This window comes from Tauraco erythrolophus, chromosome W (genome assembly GCF_009769465.1).
Source record: "Tauraco erythrolophus isolate bTauEry1 chromosome W, bTauEry1.pri, whole genome shotgun sequence".
NCBI classification, from domain to species: domain Eukaryota; kingdom Metazoa; phylum Chordata; class Aves; order Musophagiformes; family Musophagidae; genus Tauraco; species Tauraco erythrolophus.
In genome coordinates this window covers 17,598,451-17,613,641 of record NC_141497.1, presented here as the reverse complement: position 1 = coordinate 17,613,641, position 15,191 = coordinate 17,598,451, and the positions used below count along the sequence as shown (strand labels likewise).

General features: G+C 42.5%; 1 protein-coding gene across 3 annotated transcripts in view; it reads right to left on the bottom strand.

Annotated features, from left to right (window-relative positions):
- Positions 1-304: 304 nt before the first annotated feature.
- Positions 305-15,191, bottom strand: part of LOC147526245 (AN1-type zinc finger protein 5-like) — a 34,367-nt gene continuing 19,480 nt past the window's right edge. For all 3 annotated transcript variants that reach the window (XM_086630209.1, XM_086630208.1, XM_086630210.1), the window contains exons 5-6: positions 2,262-2,387; positions 305-1,983 (exon numbers count right to left, since the gene is read on the bottom strand). In XM_086630209.1, coding sequence (XP_086486335.1) covers positions 1,835-1,983; positions 2,262-2,387 — 275 coding nt within the window. In that variant the 3' untranslated portion in view covers positions 305-1,834. The remainder of the gene's footprint in view (positions 1,984-2,261; positions 2,388-15,191) is intronic.

Below are 15,191 nucleotides of genomic sequence, written 5' to 3'. Positions count from 1 at the left end.
CAAATCACAAATATTTAAAGTTCACTGCTAATATATGCTTCATTTCCTTTAAGCACATTGTTTTTTGCTGACATCTTTATCTGGTCATCAAGTAGTTACCTGTATTCCAGCTGTTCATACTTCTCTGACTTCAACGAGCTATCTTAAACAAGTTGGTATGTCAAAATAATAAATAAGGAGATCAGAGAGATAGGTTTAAGCAAAAAGACATCTATACAAACCTAGTACTAGCTTTATACCCCAATCTCCACAGGGCCACTTTCAAATTACAGCAGTAACAAAAACCAATGAACTACCACAAAAAGTATTTCCTTCTGTACATGATTTTTATTATTTACATAATACAACAGAGCATAGATCCTGGATAGTGTGATTATGTGCAATACTTAAGTATGAACTGTCTGTACATGTTTGCATATCTGATAACTAAATTGAAAGAACAAAGTTAAAGCAAAAGCCTGATGCTTTTAATAGTGAACTAAAAAACTAAGACTGAACACTGCAATAAAAGTCAGAAGTATCATCTTGTGTACATACACAACTATTTACAGATGAGAAGAGGCATTACTACAACACTAGTCTACACTATACTTGATTATATAAAAAACTCACAAGTTTCATACATCACAAAAAACCCTTCCATTATAACACAGAAGTGATATTGCCAGACAAGCATCAGTGAACTATACTGGCCTTTCTAGTTATTATACAAAGCTGTAGATAACAGAACCCATGCAATACACCCAAAACCACTACAGTCCTACACTCAAGTATAATTAAAATGATAAAGCAACCCTCCAAGAGTGGTTCCAGCTCCTGCTTAAGTCTACAGCAGTCATGTTGGGTATGGTTTTCCATACCCAACAATTGTTGCATGTGCAATTGTTACATTTAAAACTTTTTTTTAAATTAAAAAAAATCCCTCCTAATATTCTTTTGAACCCAGAACACACTGAATTTAAGAGGTACATGAATAATAAACTGCTCAAATACTTCTGCAACTTACACAGATGCATGTGTCACTCGATGGAGCTGCTGTGGTATGTCTAAAAAACCCACATATACATAGCTTTTGCTTTGTAAGCCAATCTTAGCACAATGTTGTGTGACATAACATTTTTAGCTATGCAAGGAAAAGCAGACAACTGTTGCAGGCCAGTTCTTAAGTTTCTAACAGGACGTTTCCTTTGGGAAACTATTTTCATGATTCTAAAGTTAATGGAATCTGTTCCAAAATAATTTTCTTCTCATACATATCTGATATTTTCCATTTTTCCTATTGCAATTGTTAAATGACTTTTTATTAAATATGGCACCAACACTCATCTTACTGGAAGGTAGAGCCCTCTATGTGGCTTACATTCTGCTGGAAAACAATGGAGTGTGGAGACTAAAAGTAGAACAAGATTTTAAATGATAGAAGTAGACTGCCAATCTTTCCAACATATCCTTCTCCCAAATGGGTGCATAGTCTTTGGCTAGTGCTATATACCTTGAACATCTCAAAAGGCAGATCTGCTGCAAACATACAGATAGTATATATCTGTTTGGCACATGTGAACTAGAGCCTGTTCTCTGTGCATGTGTATTCCTGTGCAGGTTCTGATCATCCAATCATATTCTGAGGAGAGCATATACATTTTCAAGGGCTGTATCTATCCAATTTTGCCTGTAACAAACACCGAAACATTCTGAAATATCATTAAGACAGACAAGGCTAAAGTTAAAACTTGGGAGAACAAAGGAAAATGGCCATGCATCTGCTCTTTAATGCTTTCCTAGGATATATTAAAATAAAACAAATAAAAGTCAGTCTTTTTGCAAGTAGGCTAGTTTATATTCTCTGGATTTTTTCAGCCACCACAACTGGATTCTCTTTCCTGATTTTTGCTGCAGCTTCTGCTTTGTAATCATATGGGCAGTTATGCTTGTCAGAATAACGGTGAAGTCCACAAAATAAGTTTCCACATCGGCAATCAAATCCTGTACAAAGAAAAGGAAACGCAACATCACTAGGAAGCTTCAGACTTAAGTAAGCTATAAATTAAGGGCTTAGTCAGTACAAAGGGGGTATGTGCATCTACTTTAACGAACAGAATATGTGAAATTAATATTTCCAAATATCAGCTCTATTAAGGGATCTAACATTATGGATTTTGAAACAGTGAGTAAGTTTAAATTTGAAATATCTGTACCCATTAATCTAGTAAGAGGCAACTAATCATATAGATCTGTTCAATATTGACAAAGCGCTCTCATACCCGTAAGGCCAACCTTCTTTCTGCACATGAAACATCTGTTCTTCTTTGGTTTAGGCAGTTCAGAAGCTTTCTCTTCACTCTGTGAAGCACTAGGTTGAGAAACTGATGGGCTTGGTTGAGTAACAACTGTTAAAGCAAGCAAAAGAAATAAAGATGTGTTTTTTTCCTTTTCTTGACTTCACTAGCTACTCAGTAGCATGCTTGTATTTATTAACAGTTAATTCCCCTCTCTCAAGACCCTGAAGTTTATTGTCTGAAGTACTAAGTAGAATAAGTATTCTATTAACTTCCCTTTTAACTCTACAGAAAACAATCAACTTTTCCCTACTGTTCCATCATCTAGAAAATATGGGATACCTAGCGTATAGTATAGCATATATCGTATAGTATACACCTATATAGGTGTAAAGGCTTGGAAAGCACTCCAGAAGTTCCATGTACACACAACATTAAAAGTCATATGATCTAGTTTAAATTAATCCAAAACAATAACAATATTGTCAGTTAAGGTTGTTGAACAGAGGGAATATTTGTGGGAAAAAGTCAATAGGAACATATCTTAGAAACAAATGACATTTACAATAATGCTTTTTTGACATACCAAGTTACTCTGCCACTATACTTGCCAAGTCAGATGATCTAAAACCTGAGTGAACTAGAACAACAGCTAACATTCTTGAACTTCAAACCACTGATTCTGTGATACATCAAGCATACTACTACAAACCACACAACTCAAAAGAGCCCTTGTTTCAGACACTTTTTTCCAGTAATGTAAAGAAAAAAAAAAGTACATATTTACATTGGATATCTGTATCCTTGTACTATATTCAATCTTAATGATCAAGCAGGTAGAGTCAAAATGACTTATTTTTCAATTGCCTTTGTCACGAACACTTTTGGTCAAATTTTTGTCACATTTTACTCAAGTTCTCTGCAGGATAAAAATGAGTCCTTCTGTGAACTTCTGTGGATCTGTTTTCTTTGAAAAATTAATTTTTCATCAGTTGTTTTTAAAATCCTTTTAATACTCAAATAAGTGCAGGGAAAAGTTGAGAGGTGTATTTGCATACAAATTTTAACACATAGAACCCAAGGAGTCTGTTCCTGTTCAGTTTTCCTGAACACTCAATTGTATGATTACATCTATTGTTTTAAAAGATGAGTAAACTATAAAATACACTCCAGCATTAATGATTGAGAACATAGGTTTAAAGGACTCATTTGTAAACAACTTTATGCACACAAACAGGATTTCTTAGTTAAGATCCTTTTGGATCTGTAAGCATTGCATAATGTAAAAGAGGGAATTTTCCTAGATGTCATGAACTCCTTATAGTTAACTTTTTATTATCTTTATTATTAATACCGGCTCTCTTAAAGTTTTATTTGTATTATGCTTATATGTCTATTACTACTAACACAAAGCCTCACAGATCCAAGCCTCATTTCACAATTCACTGTATAAGTTAACAAAAAGAGCCTTGAGTCAGTAGTTCATATTCCAGATTGTAGACAAGATTCAAAAGTGACAAACTTTCAGAGGTGTTATGGTTTAGCCTCAGGCAACAACTAAGTACTGTGCAGCTGCTCACCCACTCCTTCCCCCTCAGTGGGATGGACAGAAGAATCAGAAGAAAAAAAGGTAAAACTCATAGGTTGAGATAAGGACAGTTTAATAGGACAGCACAAGAAGAGAAGTAGTAACAAAAATAATACTAACAAAAGAACATACAAAGCAAGCAATGCACAAAGCAATTGCTCACCACCTGGAACCCGATGTCCAGCCCGCTCCCAAGGACTAACCCAGACTGTCTTCCCTAACATTCTTCATGCACACTACAAGGACTTTATCCCCTTCTACAGTACGTAAGAGTTTTGATTGGGCAGGGCCAGCTTGATTGGTAGATCCTTTAGTGTGAACTAACCAGGTGGCTTTTCCTAAATGTGTATCCCAATGTTTGAAGGTCCCACAACCCATTGCTCTCAGTGTAGTCTTTAACAGTCCATTGTATCGTTCAATCTTCCTGGAAGCTGGTGCACGATAGGGGATGTGATATACCCACTCAATGCCATGCTCTTTGGCTCAGGTGTCTATGAGGTTGTTTAAAAAATAAGTCCCATCATCTGGCTCAATTCTTTCTGGAGTGCCATGCCGCCACAAGACTTGCTTTTCAAGGCCCAAGATAGTATTGTGGGCAGTGGCATGGGGCACTGAACGTGTTTCCAGCCATCCAGTGGCTGCTTCCACCATTGTAAGCACATAGCGCTTGCCTTGATGGGTTTATGGCAGTGTGATATAATCAATCTCCCAGGCCTCCCCATATTTATATTTCAGTCATCGTTCTCCATATCATGAAGGCTTTAGCTGCTTGGCTTGCTTGATTGGAGTGCAACTTTAACATTCATAGAAAACGTGTGCAATAGCATCCATAGTTAACTCCACCCCTTGATCATGAGCCCATCTGTATGTTGCATCCCTTCCTAGATGGCCTGAGGCATCTTGGGCCCACTGGGCTATTAATAATTCACCCTTATGTTGCCAGTCCAGATCCACCTGAGCCACTTTAATTTCAGTGACCTGATCCACCTGCTGATTGTTTTGATGTTCCTCAGTGGCCCAAATCTTGGATACATGAGCATCTATGTGATGTACTTTTACAGCCAGCTTCTCTACCCAGGCAGCAATATCTTGCCACAAAGAGGCAGCCCAGATGGGTTTTTGCCTCTGTGCTGCCAGTTACTCTGCTTCCATTGCTGTAACCATCCCCGCAAAGCATTTGCCACCATCCATGAGTTGGTATAGAGATAAAGCACTGGCCACTTTTCACAGTCAGCAATGTCTAAAGTCAGTTGGATGGCTTTCACCTCTGCAAACTGGCTCGATTCACCGTCACCTTCAGCAGTTTCTGCTACTTGTCATATAGGACTGCATACAGCAGCCTTCCACATCCGATGTTTTCCCTGCAATGCAACAGGACTCATCAGTTAACAAGACATTAAGGCTTCTCATTTTCTGGTAGTTTATTATATAGTGAGGCCTCTTCACATGTGTCACCTCTGCCTCTGGCGACATTCTGAAATCTTTGCCTTCTGGCCAGTCCATGATCACTTCCAAGATTCCCGGGCGATTGGGGTTTCCTATTTCGGCCCTTTGTGTGATCAGTGTGATCCACTTACTCTGTGTGGCATCTGTTGCATGATTTTGCATGTTACAGAAGGCAAAAGCAGGGACTATGAGAATGAAGAACCGCCCACTGTAGGAGAAGATCAGGTTCGAGACCATCTAAAGAACCTGAAGGTGCACAAGTCCATGGGACCTGATGAGGTGCATCCACAGGTCCTGAGGGAACTGGCAGATGAAGTTGCTAAGCCACTATCCATTATATTTCAGAAGTCATGGCAATCTGGTGAAGTTCCCAATGACTGGAAAAGGGGAAACATAGCCCCCATCTTTAAAAAGGGGAAAAAAGAAGACCCAGGGAACTACAGGCCAGTCAGTCTCACCTCTGTGCCCGGCAAGATCATGGAGCAGATCCTCCTGGCGACTATGCTAAGGCACATGGAAAATAAGGAGGTGATTGGCGACAGCCAACATGGCTTCACTAAGGGCAAATCCTGCCTGACTAATTTGGTAGCCTTCTATGATGAAGTTACAGCATTGATGGATAGGGGAAGAGCAACTGACATCGTCTACCTGGACTTATCCAAAGCATTTGATACTGTCCCACATGACATCCTTGTCTCTAAACTGGAATGACATTGTTTTGATGGATGGACCACTTGGTGGATAAGGAATTGGCTGGATGGTTGCACTCAAAGAGTTGTGGTCAACAGTTCAATGTCCAAGTGGAGGTGAGTGACGAGTGGTGTTCCTCAGGGGTCAGTACTGGGGCCAGTGCTATTTAACATCTTTGTTGGAGACATGGAAAGTGGGATCGAGTGCACCCTCAGCAAGTTTGCAGATGACACCAAGTTGTGTGGTGTTGTGGACACGCTGGAGGGAAGGGATGCCATCCAGAGGGACCTTGACAGGCTGGAGAGGTGGGCCTGTGAGAACCTCATAAAGTTCAACAAGGCCAAGTGCAAGGTCCTGCACGTGGGTCCGGGCAATCCCAAGCACAAGTACAGGCTGGGCGGAGAATGGATTGAGAGCAGCCCTGAGGAAAAGGACTTGGGAGTGCTGGTGGATGAGAAGCTCAACATGAGCCAGCAATGTGCGCTGGCAGCCCAGAAAGCCAACCGTATCCTGGGCTGTATCAAAAGGAGCGTGGCCAGCAGGTCGAGGGAGGCGATTCTGCCCCTCTACTCAGCTCTCGTGAGACCCCACCTGGAATACTGCGTTCAACTCCGGAGTCCCCAACACAAGAAGGACATGGAGCTGCTGGAACAAGTCCAGAGGAGGGCCACGAAGATGATCGAAGGGCTGGAGCACCTCTGCTATGAAGACAGGCTGAGAGAGTTGGGGCTGTTGAGCCTGGAGAAGAGAAGGCTCTGGGGTGATCTTATAGCAGCCTTCCAGTACTTAAAGGGGGCCTACAGGAAAGCTGGAGAGGGACTTTTTACAAGGGCGTGTAGTGATGGGACAAGGCTTTAAATTGAAAGAAGGGAGATTTAGATTGGATATAAGAAAAAAATTTTTCACTCAGAGGGTGGTGAGGCACTGGAACAGGTTGCCCAGAGAAGTTGTAGATGCCCCATCCCTGGAAGTGTTCAAGGCCAGGTTGGATGAGGTTTTGGGCAACCTGGTGTAGTGGAAGGTTTCCCTGCCCATAGCAGGGGAGTTGGAGCTAGATGATCTTTGAGGTCCCTTCCAACCCTAACCATTCTGTGGTTCTATGATTCTATGAATTGTGGCATACCACTTGGTTGCCTTTGACTTCAGTTCATATTGAAGTTCCAGCATGTCTGGCACCACAGCACTCGGCATCAACATGACTTCATTCAGGCCACGATAGTCTACTGTCAGTCTCCGCTCTCTATTTGACTTGCACACTGGCCATATGGGACTTTTGAAAGGAGAGCAAGTCTTGCTGATCTCTCCTTGGCTCTCCAGTTGACGAATCAGCTCATGGATGGGGATCAGACAGTCTCAGCTGGTGCGATATTGCTGCCAGTGCACCATCATAGTAGGAATTGGCACCTCTTGTTCTTCAACCCTCAGCAATCCCACAACAGAAGGGATTGACATGCCAGGCCATTGAATCCACACACTCCAATAAACTGTTATCCCTCTCCTCCACCTGGCTGGAGGCAGGGTCCCTCTAGTCCTGGTCACAATATTTGTTGCTCCCCTTTTGTAAAAATGAATTAGAGGTCCCTTCGAGAGGATCAGAAATGGGGTCAGCCCTTCTATACTGTCTGGAGAGCTGCCCACTGGAAACCAGAGCGGCATTTTTCCTGGAAGAATCTCCTTTAGTGCATGTTTTGCCTTTCAACTCGTGTGCCTCTAAGGTAAAGGTAGGTTTTTCATGATCGCACAGAATAAAACACGTTACCCCACAGCGTGTACCCTCTTGCCCTGGGTTTGGCTATGATAGAGTTAATCTTTCACACGAAAACTGAGAGGGGGCACAGCACAGGCAACTGACCAGAATTAGTCAGAGGGCTATTGGATACCATATATATAGTGAGGGAGCTAGCTGAGGGAGGGGCCTTTTTGCATCTTCACCGATCGTGAGTGGGTTGGGCTGTGCGGGGGTTCCGGGTTCCATGCGGTGAGCATTTGTACCGCTCGTTTTGTACTACTCTCTTTTCATTGATACTATCATTGTTAATACTCTTTTCTCTTTTTTTTTTTTTCACTGTTCTATTAAATCATCCTTATCCCAACCCACGTGTTTTACTCTTTTTCTTCTGATTTTCTCCTCCCATCCCACCGAGGGGGAGGAGTGAGTGAGCGGCAGCATGATTGCTTAACTACCAGATGGGCTAAACTTCGACACCTCTATATTCTCTCTCTTGACCAGGGGGACGCTTACTTCTAATAGCTGAGACACGGGTCCATATGGGTGGAGAGTGGGACATATCCGCTTTGAATTGCTGGAACTCCTGGGACAGTTTCTCCACAGTTGCAGCACAGGCCTGTAGGGAAGGAAGAAATACTTCCTTCGTATTGCCGTAGTTGACCAGCCAAGTCCTGCACCATTTGTCCCTTGCCTTCTCTCCAGGGCATTACTGCCAACGAGTAGGCATACGATGCTGGTGCACTCCTTAGAAATTTCCATCACATGGACTGATTGCATAGGATTTCATCTGGATCTGTAGATAACTGCTCATTATTCAGATGGTTGTAAATTACCTCCAGCATGGCTAACTCCCTCAGGTACTGGATATCTCTTTCCATGGTGGTCCGCTTGCCTGGGTGACATGTAATATCATCCTTGAAAGGGTATCTTTCCTTCACGCGTGACAGAAGTCACCTCCAGAGGCTGAGGGCCTGTCTTTTTCTTTTTTTTCTTTTTTTTTTTTTTTTTTTTTACAATTGCCTTGTCAACACCTCCTTCCCTAGACAGGGATCCTTCCCTTCCCTCTAATTCCAGGCTACCAATCCCGTTATCCTAGCATCAGAGCAGCCAGGTAATAATGTTCTTGATTGGATGGCAGCTGAAATCCTTTCACATAGCTCACTCAGGGATAGGGTGGTTACCATCTCATGTGCGGGTTCTGCCTCACCCTCCTCCTGTTCTCATGATAGCCCTGGTTCATTTTCATCCCTCACTAATCAAACTGATTTCTTTGTGCACTACTTTTGTATAGGAGTGACCGATACTGACACAGGTTAGTTCTCCAGTTCAGCTGCAGTGCCTGTCACCGGGGTTGGAGTAGCCACAGTGCCTGTTGGTCTGTTTTCCCTCCCTTCTCCCTGAGGATACTGCATAATATTAAGCAGTGTTTGGTAGAAGCTGGCCAGGGCCCAGCACAGTGCTGTAAGCTATGCCTCTCTGGAATAGCCACAGACTTCTTTTCGAATATTCTATCACTTCATCAGGGTTCTGTAATTGTTTGGGAGTAAAGTTCCAAACCATTTGAGATGAGCATAGGTTCTCTAGGTACCTGCCTGTATTCTCCCGTGTGCAATGCCACCCATGACTATCTAACCTTGGGGCAGATCTCTGGATGGCATTCTTAAACAATTTTTTTTGTAACCCTAAACAAGACCTGAAACACCTTTGGGAGACATAGCAATAAAAGCATGCTGGCATAAACATACCCAGGATATTAAAAACTCTCAAAAGCTGTTATAATATAGCCTGAATGAGAAAGGGGAGGTCAAAGAGTGGGGAAAAGTATCCTCCCCATAGATTGAGTGAGATTACTAATAAATTCTGAGAGATGGCACCTGAGGTACAGGCATGACAACAATGCCATGTACAAATACCAGCTTAACCTTGTGGCCAGTGGTGTTATATCATAAATCGATATTATACAGAACAGCAAAACAAGAGTCCTAATCTCTCTCCCGGAGATAATAAACAGCACCACAGGAAATATATAGAGCATATAAAGATTTACATAACGCAACCATGTGAACAACCAAAACAACATTATGACCAGCAACCATTTCACTAATACAATAAATACATATGGAAGAAAAAGGTAAAACTTGTGGGCTGGGATAAGGACAGTTTAATAGGACAGCACACAGAAAGAAGAAATAATAATAACAAACATACTAATAAAAGAACATACAAAGCAAGTGTCCTGGTTTTGATTGGGACAGAGTTAGGTTTTCTTTTTAGCAGCCAGAAGAGCTCTGTGTTTTGCTTTTAGTCTGAGACTTGCTCTGAGAAGAACGCTGATAGCGCACTGATGTTTGTAGTTGGCACTGAGGACTCAAGGACTTCTCAGCTGCTGTGTTCTTGCCAGTGTGCAGGAGCACAAAAGGATAGGGGGGAGCATAGCTGGGACAGAGGGTCCATGACTCTCCTTATGATTTGAACTTAGACTTAGGATTGAGGGCCAAACTGGCCAATGAAGTATTCCATATCATGCAGCATCATGCCCAGTATGTAAAGGAGGGTTGATCAGGAAGGGCTTTTGCTCTTCTAGTAACTTTCTTCAGAGGACTCTCTCAGAGTGCTATCTATCTCTCTTTTCAGGCTTCTCACTTGTCCGAGATTGTGGTGTCAGGACTTATCTGTTTCCAGATCGTTTGTCAGGACTGGACAGGCATTGGTTACTGTATAATGAGCAATTACATTGTGCATCACTTATTTGTATATATTATTATTATACATATATTCATATATTATTTTTATCATTACTTTTAATTGTATATTATTGTTATTATTAAATTATTCTTATCTCAACCCACAAGTCTCCTTCCCTTTTCCCTTTTAATTCTCTTCCCTATTCCCTGGAGGTGGGGGAGGGTGAGCAAGCAGCTGTGTGGCATTTAGTTAACAGCTAGGCTAAACCACAACAGCTAGTGATGCACAATGCAATTGCTCACCACCTGTAACCCAAAGCTCATCCCTCTCCTGGCTAACTCCCCCAGATTATATAGTGAGCATGACATCATATAGTATTGAATATCCCCTTTAGCTGTGTTCCCTCCCAGCTTCTTGTGAAAATTAACTCCATCTCAGCCAAACTCAGGACAAGAAGTAACAAGGAAATTTTAGTGCTCATACTCAAGAAGTTTTATGCAGTAAACCAGTATTTTCTTATACAATATTGTAACTGTAACAGTCCTAAGGAACAACTCAAACGCACAAAAAATCCAACACATTACATATATTTTTCTGGAAAGTGTGAAGGGTTCAGTGTCAACACTATTTTGCTAAGTCTGAGAATAACAGTACCATCCAGTCTTAGACATATAATACTTTTTCCATATTGAAGCATGCATTTCTCTCCCCCATTCCACTCTGGAGGAGTGAGCAAGCAGCTGCAAGGTGCTCAATTGCCTACCAGGCTTAAACAACAACAGGCCTTTTTTGGCACCCAATGTGGGACTCATGAGGATTTGAGATAACAAGAAGTTTGATTGGAAAAAAAGGAAGACCCAGGGAACTACAGGCCAGTCAGTCTCACCACTGTGCCCAGCAAGATCATGGAGCAGATCCTCCTGGCGACTATGCTAAGGCACATGGAAAAAAGAGAAGGTGATAAGTGACAGCCAACATGGCTTCACTAAGAGCAAGTCATGCCTGATAAATTTGGTGGCCTTCTATGATGAGGTTACAGTGTTGGTAGATAAGGGAAGAACAACTGATGTCATCTACCTGGCCTTGTCCAAAGCATTTGACACTGTCCCACACAACATCCTTGTCTCTAAATTGGAGGGACATGGATTTGACAGATGGACCACTCAGTGGATAAGGAATTAGCTGGATGGTCGCACTCAGAGAGTTGCAGTCAACGGCTCGATATCCAAGTGGAGGCCAGTGACGAGTGGTATCCCTCAGGGGTCAGTATTGGGGCCAGTGCTATTTAACATCTTTGTCGACGACATGGACAGTGGGATTGAGTGCACCCTCAGCAAGTTTCCTGATGAAAGCAAGTTCGCTGTGTGGTGTGGAGAAGGACTTGGGAGTGCTGGTGGATGAGAAGCTCAACAGGAGCCAGCAATGTGCACTTGCAGCCCAGAAAGCCAACCGTATCCTGGGCTGCATCCAAAGAAGCGAGGGCAGTAGGTCAAGGGAGGTGATTCTGTCCCTCTACTCTGCTCTCGTGAGACCCCACCTGGAATACTGTGTTCAGCTCTGGAGTCCCCAACACAAGAAGGACAGGGAGCTGCTGGAGTGAGTCCAGAGGAGGGCCACAAAGATGATCAGAGGGCTGGAACATCTCTGCTATGAAGACAGGCTGAGAGAGATGGGGCTGTTCAGCCTGGAGAAGAGAAGGCTCCGGGGTGATCTTATTGCAGCCTTCCAGTACTTAAAGGGGGCCTACAGGAAAGCTGGAGAGGGACTTTTGACAAGGGCATGTAGTGATAGGACAAGGGGCAATGGCTTTAAACTGAAAGAGGGTAGTTAGATTAGAGATAAGGAAGAAATTCTTCACTCAGAGTGTTGAAACACTGGGACAGGTTGCCCAGAGAAGTTGTGGATGCCCCATTCCTGGAAGTGTTCAAGGTCAGGTTGGATGAGGCTTTAACCAACCTGATCTAGTGGAAGGTGTCCCTGCCAAGGGCAGGGGGGTTGGAACTACATGATCTTTAAGGTCCCTTCCATCTCAAACCATTCTATGATTCTAGATAGAATTTATAGCTGTTTATTTATTAATCAGCAGGCTCCTGTGCTTGCCATGGAGCTTGCTTGCTTGCTTTACTGTATATTAGTTTAGTGCTCGTTAGTGGCTGCTTTTTGCTTTTTCTGCTTGTCATATTACTCTGCTGTGCTTGGAAACATTTTTATAACAGCAAGGGCTGTGCACTCAGGATGGCAGATGGCCAGAGCATCGCTGCTCTTCCTTTGCTGCTGTACTGGACAGGCTGGAACTCTGGTGTGAACTCAAGTCAAAGGGACTATGACCTGTGGATGAGTCCACATGGGAGCAGGACACCCTGGAGCATCTGTGGCCATGGATATGTCTGTGCCACAGCAGGTATACCTCTGAAGGTATTGTGGCCCAAGGATAAGAACATACTGGAAAAGGTACACCTCAAAGCATCTATGTCTGTGGATAAGTCCACAGCACAGCAGGTACGCTCCTGAAGGGACTGTGGCTCATAGATAAGGCTCCACTTGGAGCAGGTACACCCTTAAGGGACTGCAGTCTGTGGATAAATACAAGTCAGAGCAGAGGCAAGGGGAGGAGTTCATTGCAATGTTAAACCCTATGGCCTGGTCCAAAGGGAACAGGGGTAGAGATTGTAATGGATATACCTTTAAATTATTGTAACCCATGATTTGAGTTTCATGTTATAAGAAGTACTGTAGCAGGAACCACCTGAGCCTAAGGAGGACCAACATCACAGGAAGTGGTGCATGTGCAGCAGTGACCCAATCTGAGCTCACTGAACCATCGAGGCAAAGAGATAGTCTAGTAGATCATTGTGTCACAAAACTAAGATATTTAAAACAAATCCATCTAAGGGAAAAATATTACCAACAACTACAAATGTACTTCCTCCTCCATATAAATAAACTGACTGGTGTTCACTGCCACAACCAGCAACATGGGAACTAGAAAGCAGTGATAGTAATTGTAAGTGCAAAGGCCCTGTGGAAAAATAACAGAAATTGGGGTGAATGGGAGAATATTGTCCCCCAAAGTTCAGCTTATGTCTTAACATAAGCTGTAATATCAGAGATGAGACACAGTTGCTGCTCCCAGGAACAACGCACTTGGAACAGACAAGGCCTGCATCTAGTTGAACGGAACGTGCAATATCCATGATGTGGGGAACAGAACGGTACGGAAGTACCACGGCTCATCCCTGTTATCATGGATAACGAATGTCCAGCGAAGATAACCACATAGTTACTATCAAGGAAGATGGATCGCAACTACTGCCTCAGCAATGGTGGTGAAATCATGTTCTGAAGCTGAACTTTGCTCATTATAACATCAATATAATACCAAAATACACCTCCACCTCAAAAGCTACCTGCCTCTGGGCTATGCAAAAGTATGTATGACTAAAGTCACTTAAGCTCCAGCTAAAAGTAAAGAAATAGTATAAAATGGTTAAAGAGAAGGGGGATGTTAGGGAGAAGACCTCCATTGAAACGTCTGGGATCAGTCAACGGGCTGGATCTCTCTTCTCCCCCCCATAGGGACGCCTATTGGGTAAGAGCTCTGTGTTATGCGCATTTACTTACTAACATCTTGGTAGCTACTGAGTATTATCACTGATCAGTTCTGGTTTTATATTATTCCAAATCAAATCTGTTTTCGCAGTCAGTCCCTATCATTGGCTCTCTTCGAATCTGTATCCTGTCATGAGCGTATGTAATAAAATTTATCATATATATAAAAAAATATAAGTTTCTGGAAACTTCATAATTGTTATAGAGAATAGAAGGGATTTGGCCCATTGCTCTGCCCGTGGGGTCCCTGAACAGGTTAGGCAAACACCCTCTGACTTAGCAGGCTGCCCAGGGTGGGCAGGTGGGTCGGATACAAGGGTCTCATCTTTCTTGGGAAGCTGGTAGACTGGTCGAATTGCTCCCTGACCTCTATTGACCTGACCTTGTGTCATAACATGACAGGCCCATTTCCCAAAAGAGCTGCCAAACAGCATCCTTCCCCCACAACTAAAATACGTTCCAAAAAGGAAAAGCAGATAACATGCAGAAATGGGCAACTAAAAGGTCCCAAGACAAGGGGATGGGGCAGGGCCCCCCAAATTAGAATTCAAGTAGTCAATTTCTTACTCTACACAGAAAAAAAGGGAAAAAAGGAACATCCTCTCACTTTTATGCCAGCAGAGTTAGATCTAATAATGAGTTTTAAAAATGAAGTCCTCAAAATAGCTTCTGATTAACAGCTAGAACAAGGACAATCACCTTTAACTGAAGCTCACACATCAGAACAAAAAACCTCTTTTTAATCAAACTATGGCTCAAATTAAATATTTTAAGTTTTAGCTGTTCTGGCATGACATTAGGAGCCAAATCCATCAGATACTATCCTGACAATTGCTTGTCACAAAAGGCTCCCTCTAGCATACAATCCAAATCTAATTAGGTAACTACAATGCCATTCCTCAATATATTAATTCATTTTATGCCAGAAATCATACTGTGTTAATCAAAGTACTCTAAGTGATTGCCATGGAATAAATCACTAGACAAAAGCTAAAACAATGGTAGGAAAATGGTTGTTATTGTTACCTGCATACCTGCTTCCTCAGTACCAATAACCCTATTCATATGAAGCAAAGCCTTTTACCATCAGAACATATTTTATTACCTTAAAGTTCTTGTTAGCATGTAGCCCTCTCCATCACCACAGTTATTTCTCTTGCCAACCATC